Source organism: Lepisma saccharinum, chromosome 16, assembly GCF_977018435.1.
Source record: "Lepisma saccharinum chromosome 16, izLepSacc3.1, whole genome shotgun sequence".
Classification (NCBI taxonomy): domain Eukaryota; kingdom Metazoa; phylum Arthropoda; class Insecta; order Zygentoma; family Lepismatidae; genus Lepisma; species Lepisma saccharinum.
In genome coordinates, this window is record NC_139244.1 from 16,082,077 (window position 1) to 16,097,188 (window position 15,112).

The 15,112-nt window shown below is 36.3% G+C and overlaps 1 protein-coding gene across 2 annotated transcripts; it reads right to left on the bottom strand.

Annotated features, from left to right (window-relative positions):
- Positions 1–1,692: 1,692 nt before the first annotated feature.
- On the bottom strand, positions 1,693–14,240 carry LOC145999950 (uncharacterized). Of its 2 annotated transcripts, none has more exons than XM_083137238.1 (6): positions 14,125–14,240; positions 11,716–11,795; positions 10,559–10,694; positions 8,037–8,277; positions 4,389–4,569; positions 1,693–2,614 (listed from the first exon to the last, which is right to left on the bottom strand). In XM_083137238.1, the coding sequence occupies exons 2-6, from the start codon at positions 11,793–11,795 to the stop codon at positions 2,461–2,463; spliced, it is 792 nt and encodes a 263-aa protein (XP_082993364.1). In that variant the 5' UTR covers positions 14,125–14,240; the 3' UTR covers positions 1,693–2,460. The 2 variants fall into 2 exon arrangements, with proteins under 2 accessions (XP_082993364.1, XP_082993363.1); XM_083137237.1 differs by having other exon boundaries at positions 10,559–10,697.
- Between the last annotated feature and the right edge of the window lie 872 nt (positions 14,241–15,112).

Genomic DNA, 15,112 nt, shown 5'->3' on the forward strand with positions numbered 1-15,112 from the left:
TCACAAATAAAGCAAACGGACGCCGTTACCAGTCATGGAATTTTCTTCAACTTTTTTCAAGCACTATGTTAAACCCATTTTATTGAATGGTCGAAATTCCTAATGTTGCTTAACTACAATAAATAATCAATAACGCAGTTCACAACTCCAAAATAGCAAAATAAAATTGAACTTAAAACTACTACAGTCATCATAAAATGACAATAAATTAATAATTGTATAATAATAATAATAATAATAATAAACCCTAGCATAATTTTATCACATTTAGCATAATTTATGAGTTGAAACAGCACATTTTCTTATCAGGAGGTTGGTATTGGCAAAGCTGTTCTTAATCCACACACGACAGGCAGGGAGAGCCTGCAGCTAATGTTACAAATCCAATGGCTAATCCAAGGTACAGGAGATACATATCACTGTGTAATTGAACCATTTTCGAAAACTTTCCTCGGTCTGTTTACCATAACTTCCTACACCCCAAAAATTCCAGGAGTCGCCACTGGTGTACATAGGTGTGGAAACACCTTCGGCTAGAATTTCAATGCATGATATAGCATAGGGAGAGAATTTACTAGGATATGGTAGCACCATCATCTTGTAATCAGTTTCATTTTCTTAAATGAAATGGTGATCATGTGACATGTCATAATGAACCAGAATTTCACAACAAACACAATGATCATTTTCAGTGTAACTTCTATTTGAACCCCACATGTTTTCTGTTACAAGTGGTTTGATAATGGTAATGTTAACTGTCATTTCTCAAAATTTCTTGATCAACTTGGTAATCTGACTGAGTGACACAGCACGTTAATTAGGAATGAGACAGATTAATTGGTACTCTGTAGGGATATCGGTTTATTGGTAAAATTAACCAGTAATTTTACCAATCCGATATATCAATAAATAACTTAGAATTGGTACAATATTCAGCCATTCTGTTATAATTTTTATGGATATAAACACATAATCTCCATTCTATCCTTTTTTAAAAGTAAATGTCTAAGTATGCAGCTTCTTTAACGTTTCAATCACCTGTTAACACACACTTACTAAGGAGGTCAATGGACCATTCAGATTCTGCAAGGACCGTTTGGAATTTTATATCGGATCAGTAGAATATTGGTTATTTGTATCATTAAATTTTATAGTATAGTAGTATAGTAAAAAAATATATAAATGTATATCGGCACTTTATCGGTATTGGCCAAAATTTCATATAGGTGCATCCCTAATGTTAATGTAATAACAACTACCTCCACCAGTTTTTCTTTGGTTGACATCATCGAGCCACCTGCAATTATAGCACATCAGGGAGAGGAGAGGAGTGCAAGAGGTACAATTTCCATGAAAAAGCTCTGGTCTCCAAAATAATATAGTTATGTTGTCATTGTGGAACTCCTATCTCAACATATGAGAAGTGTCAGAAAGAGAACATGATTAAAAATGACGTTAAGTTATTGGTTGGTCAAAGTTGGAGTCCACTTTATACTTCATACCTCATTTTGTACCTTGCAACTGCAAGTTTCAAACACTATCACAGTTCTTCACTTTGCCATTCCCAAATTTCCTCTATGATTTTGACATATTGTGTTTAGACAAGCCATCCGAATATGTGGTAGTTGTGGATAGATGCCTGGTAGAAAAATTGTCAATAGGATTTAACAAAAATTAAAAACTCTAATCATGCAATCTTATCTTCATTGGTTTTATTATCACAAAATTAAATATAAAGCTTTCTGGTCATAACAAATAAACAATGTAACATCTGGAAACAAAGTCTGCAAAATATAGCAGAATATAACTCATAGCACTAGTGTTTTGTTTCAATCTGTTGAGCCTGATATACAAACGAGAAATGTGCAAATCCACTAGAATATGCAGGATTTTTTCGAAAGGGCTGGAATTGTGAAGGTTTATATTACATAGCTGAGTTCTAGGCAGTGATTGACTACACTATAAAATATTTTCCAATTTTTAATCTTTATTTTAAAAGTTGTTCAATGACATAAATAGTAATCGGGGATCATTTTAAAGAGTGTTTGCATTTACCATTTTTGGATTTTCCCCGAGTTTTTTTAATGCTTTCATTTGAAAATTTTGTTTTCCTCAAAATTTTTCGATCAGTTCTCCCTGCAAATGATGGTGAAACAGCACCTGTTGTAAAATGGAGGATTGTATTGTTTATAAATATGAAAACTGAATAAAAATGAATTTTCCAACGCAAGATGTATGACAGCAAGTTGCATTAAATTAAATATAAAGTTAAAGAAAGTGAACAAATATTCATTTAGTCCTATCTCTAAGGGGGAAAAAAATCATTTCCTTCTGAAGTACAGTTTTTTCACCTGGTATTGGTATATCTTCGCTTTGTGGTTCACTTCATATCTGGCCCAGTGTTACATTATAACCTCTTCACTGACCTGTTTCGAAAGTTCAACAACAGAGTAGAACAGTTTACTTCAAAAGCATAATTTTTGCAGCGTAACTCATTATATCCGCACTTAAAGGGCACCTCCTATAAAAGGATGCACAGCTCCTCCTACCTTGTCCTGTGGTAACCGCTCCCTTTATGATTGTCCACTGTGGTAAATATTGTGGTAAATAGTTTCTGCAAGAAAATATTAAAATTAAACTGTGGGTATATTTTACATGCGGTTAGATGCAATGGAATATGCTCATATCTTTCATAAATTATAGGCATGGGGGTGGTAGAAACTTTTTAGGGGGAACCTGACCCTTCTAAGAAACATTGAATAATAGAAATAATGATAATGATAGAACATCTACATTTATCTGGTCACACACACACACACACACATATATATACACAGGGTGGCGCATAGTGCATCTACCAATACAAGTTGGCAACCTTGTCGGAACGCAGGTGCACATGCTCAGAAGTCTCTCATACGGAGCCAGCTGCAAGTCTTGCAATGAGTCTGCCATGGAACATGGATGCAAATCGTGGCAGTAGAGGCATTCATCTGAACAGGTTCAATTCAATAGATGCAGATGCACTGAGAAGCATCAGGATGACAGAGAATATGCATTCTCCGACCTGGAAACCTTTTTTTTTATGTACACTACCATTGGTTCTCTATTGTCTGACTCATCGTATCATGTTGTGATGCTCTGGCATGGGTTGATGGCGACCCTCATTGAATCATTGCTGCAGTGCCCGCTGCATCTCCTGAATGGAATCCATTCAGATGAATGTCAAATATTGGCTTGATGTATATTCATTCTAATGTTCATAAAACTATCCTTTCTGCATTATGTAGCTTGCTTGCTTTATTGAGTTTGGTTTAAAGTGCACTTTATGCACAGAAATCGTGACAACCTACAGTTTAAAATGGCATCCTAACCACTACGTGCCACCACCAGGCATCCAACATAGGAATCTCTTGATTACAAGGCTACAATGTTACTACTACGCTGTTGGGGAGACCCTCTTTCTGCATTAGGTATCAATTATTTTCGAGAGAGAGAGAGAGTGTGAGTGAGTGAGTGAGTGAGTGAGAGTGAGAGAGAGTCTCTCTCTCCCTCACTCTCCTCCCCCTCTCTCTTTCTCCTCACTCACTCTCACTCACAGACTGCCGTAGTCCACTTGGTAGAAAATCTGACTGCCACATGTGAGAGCCAGCCATTACCCGGGGTGGTAGTTTTCTAGAATATCCCTGCATGGAACAGCTCTAGGGTTTACCCAGCCTCTAATAATTGAGTACCTTTGGGAGCTGACAACATGACCTGGACATTGGACCAAGATTGTGAATGTGTGGCACCATAGTTCCACATACACCATATGCCTTCACAGTATTGTGCAATATACAGGAAGTAATTATCCCATCCCATCCCTACTATATTAAGTGTAAAACAAACAGAAGAAATTTAATTTAATTTTCGTGCTATATTTAACTAAAAACACAAAACTAGACATAACAGAAACCAAGAACATTTTCCCCAAAATATCCATTAAATAATAATACTATTGTGCATGCAAAATTTTAACAATAATTAAATCGTAAAGTTTTCTCTTCTTGCCATTATATGTAAAGAAATGGATGAAGCAAATCTCGAGGTATAATAATATATATGAAAAAAATGTGCAGCTCAATTACACATAATGACATTCTCTTTGAAAATGATTCAATATTTCAGTTGGTTTGCTATTTGCAAGAATATGCCTGTGTATTTTCTTGTAAACAGCAAACGTACCAAAATGTAGTATCGCTTTGAAAGTGTCTTTATGAGCTACTGGCCTATTTTTTTCATATTTAATACAGTATATGCATACTGAAATGATTTGAAATCCCAGCCTGAAATTTTTTCCTGAACAAAATTAAATAACGAATCAAAATATGCGAATTTTTTTCCTGTCTTACCGTGTTACATAATTTAATGCAGAAACAATTTTCGTTGTACTAGGTGCAGTGTCTTTGTTATCTGCGACTTTGACGTAACTGCAAACTGCTTTCAGAATGCAATCCGAAGTTCCTCCTCCATATGCTCTGATAACTTGATTAATTCTTGCAAAAAGTTCCTTGAAGTTATCAGCATCCTCATCTAATGAAAGAACATACATAGTTAAACATTTAATTGATTTGGTTGGTTTGATTTATTTTACTTCCCTTTTCTGCAACTTCGGGCTAATCATGAAGAAGAGGATGGGTGCAGAAAGACTGACAGTAAGAGCTTACAATGCACAAGGAGTGAGAGTAAGGTGAAAAGAGCAGATACTGGAGAGTGTTAGGAGAAGAGGACAAGATTGGAGCACCATGGAGAGAGAAGAGTGGTGGAAGACCAGGAAAAAATGGAGAGGCTTGACTTCTATGCCGACCAAGCCAGAGGCAGGAAACGGCGATGGATGATGATGACGAAGATGAGGATGAATGCTGATGAAACAAATGAAGAAACGATCTGAAATGCATAAGGCCAGTACACGACACAAGCCTCACGGAGGATTATACTGGCCGTCCAGATGCCAGAGCCTCGTTAGTCAGCCAAATGCATTTGGGTGTCTTCATAAACAGCCACTCCTTCCACCCCTTAACATTTAATTATGCATTTTTTAAACAATGTAAGTACATCCAATTCACTCACCATTCACCCCATCATATGAATTAGTCATAATAGCCAAAAATAATATAAAATAAGTAAAGTACAAAAAGTGCAAGATATTTTTAATACACAAACGGATTTTTTATGCCATTTTAATTTTTACCATTCAGAAATTGGCATTCTATTTCTAAATACATTTACATTCTGATTTACATTCCCGGATTTTACATTTTCCCTTATTATACATTCAATCATGATGATCCCAACATAGCAAAATGGAATAAAATTTTCCTCGATTTTATATTTTCTCACATTTTAAGTTTTTTCAGCTTGATCCCCTGAAAAACGTAAAATCGAGGTTCCACTGTTAAAACATTGCATATTGAAATCTGATAAATATTGTCAAGTGTATTGGAAGCAATAAAATGTTCATCTGGAAGTATAAATGCTTCTCCAAAACTATACCTCTGTGATAACAAGTCACACTCAATAATACATTTTCTATTCAAGAGTAGCAATTTATGAATTTATATATGCCAATATACTTCACAGAAACAGAAGATAAGCCAATGTATCACACTTTTATTTAGCTGTGTGTACTTGCAAATAAAATTGTTTTGACTAAATGGAAATGCAAATTCCAGTATCACAATATTGAAGGATTTTCTGGCATTTTGGACTAGCAGAAAAGAGGGGAAAAGGCGAAGATATATAAAAATACTGGGCTGGGTTGATACCACTTTGAACCAATACCAATGCTGACCAGTTCCCACTGATACTAATACCAACACTTGAGGACATGTTAAGTATTTTGGTGAAATGAACCGTGTCAATCTACCAGATCTATTTATGAATAAGTTCTCATAGTTAGTCTTGAAGCTTTGTTGGCCACGAATGCAGTGGTGTAAATAGCACCCCGCTACCCCTGCTGTGCCGGGGGGCACATGAGCTTAGCGGGCACAGTAGGAATGATAAATTATGAAATACCGATAGCTCACAAAAGTTTTCCTTTCGGTATTAAAATATATTTTTAACGAAACATATTATACTTTTATGCCCCTACAACTGCAAACAGAAAATGTTAATCACTAGAAAGCAGAAAGTAAATTATCAGATTAGAAGTAAACCTTCATTAGCTGAATAGTTCAAGTAATTAATTATATTGCAGAAGAGTAGACGACAGTAAAGAAAATGCACTGGCAACTCTTATGTTTATATCTCCTCACCACCTTAGCACCCCTAGATGATTAATCCTGATGCCGATGCCGACTTAAAAATCGAGGCAGACACCAATGCTTGTGAATAGCGATATTGGTTTGTAATTAGAGAATGAGGTATACTAGCAGAATAATTAAAGCTTCAATTTTATCACCCAAACCAAGTAAAACAGAAACATATTTCTCGCAAGACCCGGTGAGTATGAGATCTTTCACTTCCAGTTATTATTATTACGCTAGCACTAAAACCTGACAGAAAATAGAGATTTTGGTTTCGTTACTCATCTATTCTAGACACTGTTTAGTGTGTACCGTGCTGGTTGTTTGCCGATAGGTTCGATAAACACTTTAATGATGCATGGTTTTACAGTTTGTCTGCTGTCTTAAACTTTCGTACCAGTTTTTACATTTATTCAAATTACATGTATGAATTTTCATATTTGTTTATACTAAATATAAACGTATGTGTGAATTAATATTTTAGAAGATAAAGTTTTTTTTTAACACACAACTGAAAGTTGCAGGGGGGTGCAAGACATGTTAGTTACGCTACTGGATGAATGATAAATAAATTCACTCAGGCTATTGATCAGGTCAGCTCTGGAACAGTTTCCGCTCGACGCTGCACTTTTACCCTGAAGATGAGAGTGATGTTAGCTCAAGAGAATTTTATTCAGTTGTCATTTAGTCACACAAAATCCATTTTCTCTGCACTATACTGGTGCAAGATAAATATAAATGGCAAATTTTGCATAATTTTCAGGATATTTAGGCAACGCAAAATTGTTATGTAGCATTTTACGTCTCTCGAGAGACTTGGAAAAATTATTAATCAGTGTTGGTGATTAAATTCAAACTAATACTCTCTGATACTGATACACTTCGGCTCAACCTTAAGAAACACTAGAATGTGGTTTAGTATGTTTTGGATTAATGGATGATTTTTTTTTATTATTTAACTGTCTGTTAGGTGCATGCATGACCAGTGTCACCGATTGATATTCACTGCGAGATTGCAACACTGTAAACTATTCTGGGCAGGCATGCATGTTATAGGGAGGTGGGTTAATGAAGGCAAATTGGGCACAGGGGTGTGTTAAGTAATAAAAATGAACATGAAAGTGCCAACGTGGCCAAAAGTAAAAACATGACACTGCTTTAGTTATGTATTTAGGGACATGGTAGACAACTTGTGACTCAACCATGCAGCTGACATTAACTGTATATAATATTGTATATTGTGTAGCAGAACTACACAATGTAGCTTAGAACAAAGACAAAGAGAGAATAATCAGCACGTGTGCACACTGCACAGTGTAATTTATACTTTAAACACAGTTAAAGGGTTGAGTGACAGATGTAACCCATGTTTCTAGGTATGTTACAGAAAATTGTCTACCTAAAGTAGGTCTAAGGATACCCAAAAAAGTTTACTTGCGTTAGAATTTTTCTTTTCTTCCTAAAGGTTTAAATAATGACCATTAAATATTACAAAATAATACAAAAATTCTTATTTTGAAAGTGATTTTGACTTACTTGGCAATGTTAGCTTGAAAAAGTTTTTTGAGAAAGTGTAACAAAAAATCATGAAAAATTAAAAATCATTTTCAAATTTTGAATTATTTTGTAATGTTTGATTCCTTCATGTAAACACATTAAATTCTTTGTAGCTGCTTTGTCATGTAAAAAAAAATACATTAATAAAAGCATTTAGTTGTAATAAATAAATAACACATCCACTAGGAAGAAACTTACAGCGAGCATATGAGGCAAATTTTGATATTCCAGGTAACATTCCAGATATTTTTGGCACAACATATAGAGCTGCCAATCCTAAAGCAGATGCAGAAAGAATGGATCCAAATTTGTTGTTGAGATTTTTCAACCCAGTGCTCGCTTGAGGCACATCCTCATTATGTGTCCTCTTCTTAATACCTAATCCAAAAAGGTCTCCTTTCTCCAGGGTCAAGAATGGTATCTTGAAGGATAACTCCACCTACAATGAAAATACATTTTGTTTTTCCAAATACGAAATTTTATTGATTGATTTGGTTTATTTAATGCTTTTCTGCTACTTTAGGCTAATTGCGAAGATGAGGATGAGTGATGACTAGAAGCATGCATATTTTGTTTTTGACGAAAACACGAATGTGAAATAACACATTGTAATATTAATTTTTCATGTTTCTGAAAGGGGTGAGATGCATTTTCCTACCCTGTTTTGTCACGAAATTATGCGAAATGAACTGCAAAATTAAACATGAAATTTAGACACATGACGCGACACTTTCTGAAGTCAGAATTATCCTGTGAGTTATGCAATTCATGGAAAATTGATTAATTTTGCTGTAAATATTTGTACAGGATTACACTTAATATTCTGGAAATGACATTATTGTGATATTAGAAGGGATATGTTTATTTTGTGTAGTAAGTGCAGTTTTTAAATCAAATTTGGGATTATATTCACATTTTTTAAAACCAAAATGTCATTTTATATACTGCTTTTTCATCGCTATAACAGCGAAATTTTATTTTATTTACCGCTTTTGTCTTGGTTGTACCGAAATTTTGCTGTTTTATTTACCAAAAATATGTGCCTCTAGTGATGACTTGATCAATTTGATGAAGGAACAATCACAGAGAACACCCATGATCGGGATTCGAACCTGGGACCCTGGTGTAGGAACATGCTGTGCTAACCACTCTGCCACGGAAGTCAGCCCAGATCACAAAATTGAACACACAATGTCAAGAAATTGTCTGGTATTTGTATTTTGTTTTACTTTGCTATTGGGATGATGTGAATGAATGATGATGAGATGAAAATGATCAGAGGAGAAGCACAAAGAAACAGGCCAGCATTTTCAAGCTTCTCATCCTTATTAATACCAAAGTTTCTGAATTCAAATGCTGGCCTGTTTCTTTGAATATCAGTGAAAGGTAGTTATGACTTCTTTTCTTAGTAGTTACTGCTATAGTAAAAAAAAGTGCTCCCCTGTGCATAGCACCACGCCATGAAGGCGTATAGGGGGTGTGGGGGTAACGCCCCACACTTTCTTGATCCGGTCGGGAGTGGGGGTGATGTGATCAGTATCACGCCCCTGACCGCCTTTACCCCCCAGGGTTTCCCCAAGGTACCCATGTTATTCGACGCTGGGTTGGCGCCGGGACCGCTTCCAACGTTAGAAAAGTTCCCGGATTTGAACCGGCCGGGGATCGAACCCGGGACCTTTAGCATGGTTGTCAGACGCGTTACCGAATGAGCCACCGTGGCTATAGTTTATCCTCTATTGATACAAGTTATTATTTTTAAAAAACGGATCAAACGGGTGTGCTATAACCCTTAACAACTTAAGCATGCTACTATACTGTCTCCCAGGAAACTGTGGAGCAAGGTCACGCATAGCAGCAGAGAAGAAGGGGGGATTGAGGGGGAAGAGTGAATCAGTACATGCTGCTGCGATAGCACTCCATGCTATCCCATTCCCTCTCACATGTTCATTGTTGGAGCCATCTTGCATCACTAATTGAGCAGAGACTTGTCTTTGTTCACTTGCTCAAGAGATATCCAGGACAGACTATACTTAAGATATTCACAAGTAAATCATAATCCAAGCATATTTACTGGTGACATTGGCCTAAACTTTAGTTTCTATTATAATTTAGAATGATTCTTGCAATTGTTGGGTATGCTGTAGTGATTTGAACAGGTAATATAATTTCTATTACTTGGACTAGGGGACGGGTCATGATGATGAGTTTTTTTTATTGTAATTAATGGTGCACCCAAGGTGGGGTTGGTGGGGGTCATATCCCTCCCTCCTTTGGTCCAGTGTTTATAAAAAAAACAAGAACATGAAAGGCAGGAAAAGATTGCAAAATGAGGATTAACTACTAAAGAAAAAAGTATACATACCCCCTCCCTTTTCAAAAACCCTGGACATGCCATTGATTGTAATAATAGAATTTTTAGTTTTATGTTACTGATGCTTATAGTGTGCCAATAATCATAAGTAACTTCTCTTTTAGCCTGAATTATAAAATATTATATTAAGCATCATGCAGTTTATAATTTTCATTAATTTTCTTATTAGATTGTGTTAAATTTTAGAAATGTTATTTGTTTCACACCAAGTCTGTAGGCAGAAGGAATTAAGTAGGTGCTTCATAACATTGTCTAGGCACTTGGTGAAGACTACTTGTGTAAGAGAGAAGAACACAGGTGTCAAAACTATAGTACAAAGGACACATCCATAATTTTAATTTTAACTCACTATTAATTTATCTTTCTGCGATGTGTTGATGACAAAAAATCTGCCAATCCTAGTCCTGTTTGCAGACTGTGGCAAAATGTCTGTTAACTTTCTTGAAGACTTTCTGGTGGTGGTGTTGAAGATCATTTCTCTCAAACTACTGTAAAACAAACACTTAAATAGTTTATAAATAGACTTCAATTACCTAAAGGTTATTAAGAAAAGATATGTACCTAGCTATTTCTTGAATATTCTACCATAATTATTAATGAAGTTTTACAATCTATTTTGATTAGGTTAGCTTTTCTAATTTGTTCTGCAACTTTGGATTTATAACAGTGATTAGACAAACAAGTTTACTCCAAGTATGTACATGATTCTCATTATGATATTTAAATTGTTTAATTACAACCGAATCTCAGTTTTACAGTATATATATATTTTAGTTTTTCTTGAATGTATGCATTGCTTGCATTGTAGAATTATTTTTATGTAGTTTACAGTTATTACAAGGATAAGAAAACAGTTTTTCTTTGTGACGTTTCAGGAGAACACGCGCTCCCTTCATCAGATATTTATTTTCATTTTGACTAAAGATACAGTTATAACAATGGTTAGCAATTTTTTAAACAAAAAGAATCCGTTATATAATGGATGTTGTCAATGTTACATTGTTGTAATATAGCAACCTAACTGAGAAAAGAAGGTTCAAATCCGGGAACTTTTCTAACGTCGGAAGTGGCCCCGGTACCCACCCAGCATCGAATAATATGGGTACCTGGGGGAAACCCTGGGGGGTAAAGGTGGTCAGGGGCGTGATGCTGATCACATCACCCCCACTCACGACTGGATCAAGAAAGTGTGGGGCGTTACCCCCATACCCCCTATACGCCTTCATGGCGTGGTGCTAAGCACAGGGGAGCACTTTACCTTTTTTTAACTGTGAAAAGAAGCAGTGTGTTTAATTTTTATTTCAGATTCTTTTTTTTTTAGTCAAAATGAAAATAAATGTCTGATGAAGGGAGCGCGTGTTCTCCTGAAATGTCACAACGAAAAACTGTTTTCTTATGCTTGTAATCACCGTAAACTACAGGAAAATAATATATATTTTAGATTGAAATTCTATACATTGCCGTTTTTTCAAATATTGTGTGACTGTATTTAGAATATTGTTTTACCTGTGCGTTGAATTTGTTGAAGTAGCTGCATAGAGACTTGGTGAAAATATAACAACTATCACAGTAAAGAAGAATTTCATCTGAAATAGAAAAAAGTACATTACTAATGTCACTTGTCACTAACAGGACACATTTTTGTACTTTAAAAATTAGAAGGATCTCAATGGAAAATTCTGTAACAAAATAAGTTATGTGATTGTTTTATACAAATATTGTTGAATTTTTTATAAAGTTGTGTGTGGTCTGATATTCTACTACAGCACCTTGAGTATCACCAAAATGTTACAAGGATAAGAGTCATCTCTATTATATAACCGAAACATGCCTACTAAATAAATACTACCTACTTTATCCATGTATATCTACATACTTTTACAAGCATACAACTAGGTGAGAGAACGCCATAGGCTGAACCTCGCCTGAATTAAAATTTATTATTATTATTATATTACTGCTGATATCAGTACCACTGCAGATTTCAACCATCATGGCACCATCAGAAACATTTGCCTTACACTAGATAAAGCCTCTCCAGTGGCATAGTGGTAACATCGTTGGCATAATCAAGGGGTCCCAGGATTGATACCGTGCGGAGCACATAGAGGTTTGAATGGCACTTTAAACTCTAGATCCAGTCTCGATTAGTTGTTCTGTGCATAAAGAGCAATTAGAAACAAACTCAAACTATAGGGAACGGGGGCTCATCCCATATCAGCAGCAGCCACCGAAAGGCAAAAAAAGTGGGGAGTAGAAGTCATGAAGAATTTGTAAGTACATTATTATACAAGATGCTTAATCCTGCTAAGGAATTCAAATTATTACCACTATATGCTAGTTAAATTAGATATTTGTAGCCCCTGGCTACGTGCCTGCTGGAGGGTCAAAATCAAGAACAAGGAGAAACACATATCAAGAAAAATTGTTTGTCTTGATGCATTCTAGTGTTGTGCAGAGGGTGCGAAATCGCTGCAGATTGGTGGGGGAAGGAGCAGAGACACACACAAACAAACACACACTATGGACTATATATATCGGCATGGGCGTCCGGAAGGGGGGGCCGTGCCCCCCCCCCCTGGAAAATGAAAGTCAACCAAAAATTATGTATTTCACACATATAATTTCATTTTTGCCACAATAATATGTGTTAATTATTCCATGAACACCATAAATTCAAATTTAAGCAATGTTTTTTTAGGGAACAACACCATTTTTGGGGAAAATGTGCCTTGTTTGCCCCCCCCTGGAAAAAATACCTTCCTTGCCCCTCCCTGGAAAAAAATCCTGCGGACGTCCATGTATATCGGGTGGTCCAAAAGTCCCGGAACGGACAAATATCGTGAGAAATACACATCGAATCGGAAAACGAGACAATATGTATTTAATAAGTGAAAGAAAGCTATTCAATGATATCCCCCTGGGGGTGGGCGAGGGGCAACTGTGAAATTTGAAATGGAAACTCACTCTCTCCTCTATCTCTCTCTCTCTCTCTCTCTCTCTCTCTCTCTCTCTCTCTCTCCCTCCCTCCCTCCCTCCCCCATTTTGTATTGTAGAATCGGATTCTACGTAAGAAAATAACCGGGTTTCGGTACTACATTTCGCGCATCCCCTTAAAATACAACCAATACCAAATTTGTATTTTGGTTATAGTTCACGTTATTTATCTGCCTCTCTGTGTTAACATTGACGATGAAGATGAATTGAAGACTAAAATTGGTAAACGCTATAAGTGCCACAATAATTCAAACACCGTTTTCCACGTTAAACTGTGAAATGTGCAATGCTTTATAATGTGGCAAACGTGAAAAGTGGCTGGTAGCCCTCTAAGTAGTTCAAAGGGCGTGTAAAGAGGTCACTAGTGTGAACGTTCTTACGGGCTGATGTGCGGAACGATGCGATTTCCCAACACTTTCGCTTTTGGCACTTACAACGTTACCCCTTTTAGTCCTCAACTGCCCCACCCATCTGTTGAAGAGAATTTATATTTCCAGTGCAAAATTTTACTGTCTCTCCTCCAGAAGCTGATGTATCAAAGGTAAGTAGGGTGGATAATTGTTTAACTGAAAATGTATACTTTTTCCATGAATGTTCACGCCTTCCGTATAGTTTTAAAATAGTAATCTAGCCTGCTGGCAAAATTTTCACAGACTTGCTTAATCCTGCCCCTCCACGATGGTGTAATGGTGACGTCGTCGTTTTGTAGTGAAAGGGTCCAATGGAGGCACATAAAAAGTTAAATCTAAACGTGTAAGATGCAAGAAAAATGAATTAAAATAGTGATGGACAATTTGACAAAATAGACAAAAACGTATTAAAACAGCGACGGACAATTTGCCTGGTAATATTTATGCATTCAACTGTGCAAGAAGCTCTATCTATGACTTATTTAGTAAGAAAGTGATTTTTACTTACATTGGTGTATCAGCTTTTCAATCTCCTAGTTCGTAAGCACAACCTTTTTCTTGCCCTTGCACACTGAACGAATAACTTGATTCTCCTACACACGAAGCTTTTGACACTTGCAGGTCCAAAGAAACCGTCGCGTGGATAATTTACACCACCTTAACGCTCTACAGACGTTTATTCTTATTCACTAGACCATGGAGGATTTTTCTGACAGAAGAATGAACGTAGAGCACTTGAGAGAGTTGAAGAGCAAGTGCATAATAGAACAGAAAAAATGGATTAATAGCAACAAGAAGAAAGAATAGGAAATAAAAGAATGGTTGGATTGTGTGTTTATAAACTGGAAGATAAGCTCAACTTATCGCAAGTATTGTACTCTTCCCTGAATCACGACGTGTTAAATTGTGCATTTTGAAGAGTGTTCTGGAACTATGAGATGCATTTGCGTGCAGCAGGGGAGTATTTGCGTCTTTATTGATTGGAGCAGAGGCGTCGAAAAATAACTTAGGGGGGGGGGGCATCATGGCTGCAATGTTCTCTCTCCATTTCAGGGGTGTAGTCAATGGTATACGCAATGTGGTTAATCTTACCCGGTAGCGTATCTTCTGCGACTTTATTTTTGTTTATATTTATGTAATTTGGACATTACTGCAATGCTTATTACTGTAAAATACATCTGGTTTCATGTGATCGGGAACATAATGTTGCCAATTGGAGAATGGGTGAATACATGACACGAGTCAGCATTTTATCGCTATTTGACTATAGTCCTAATAATTTTTGGACAAATGCACACAATGTGTACAGTTATTTTTAGCGGACCTCTTTTTTTAGGTTGGTTGGTCTCTATGCATATCTTGAGTAATATGAAATCTACCTTTTGTTATCAGAACCAGTGCAGAAGTTTGACTTAACACGAGATATCTAAGTATCGAGAAAACCGTATGGGAATGTCTCAACAATGTTCTTGTTGGTCTTTGTCGCAACAATCGGC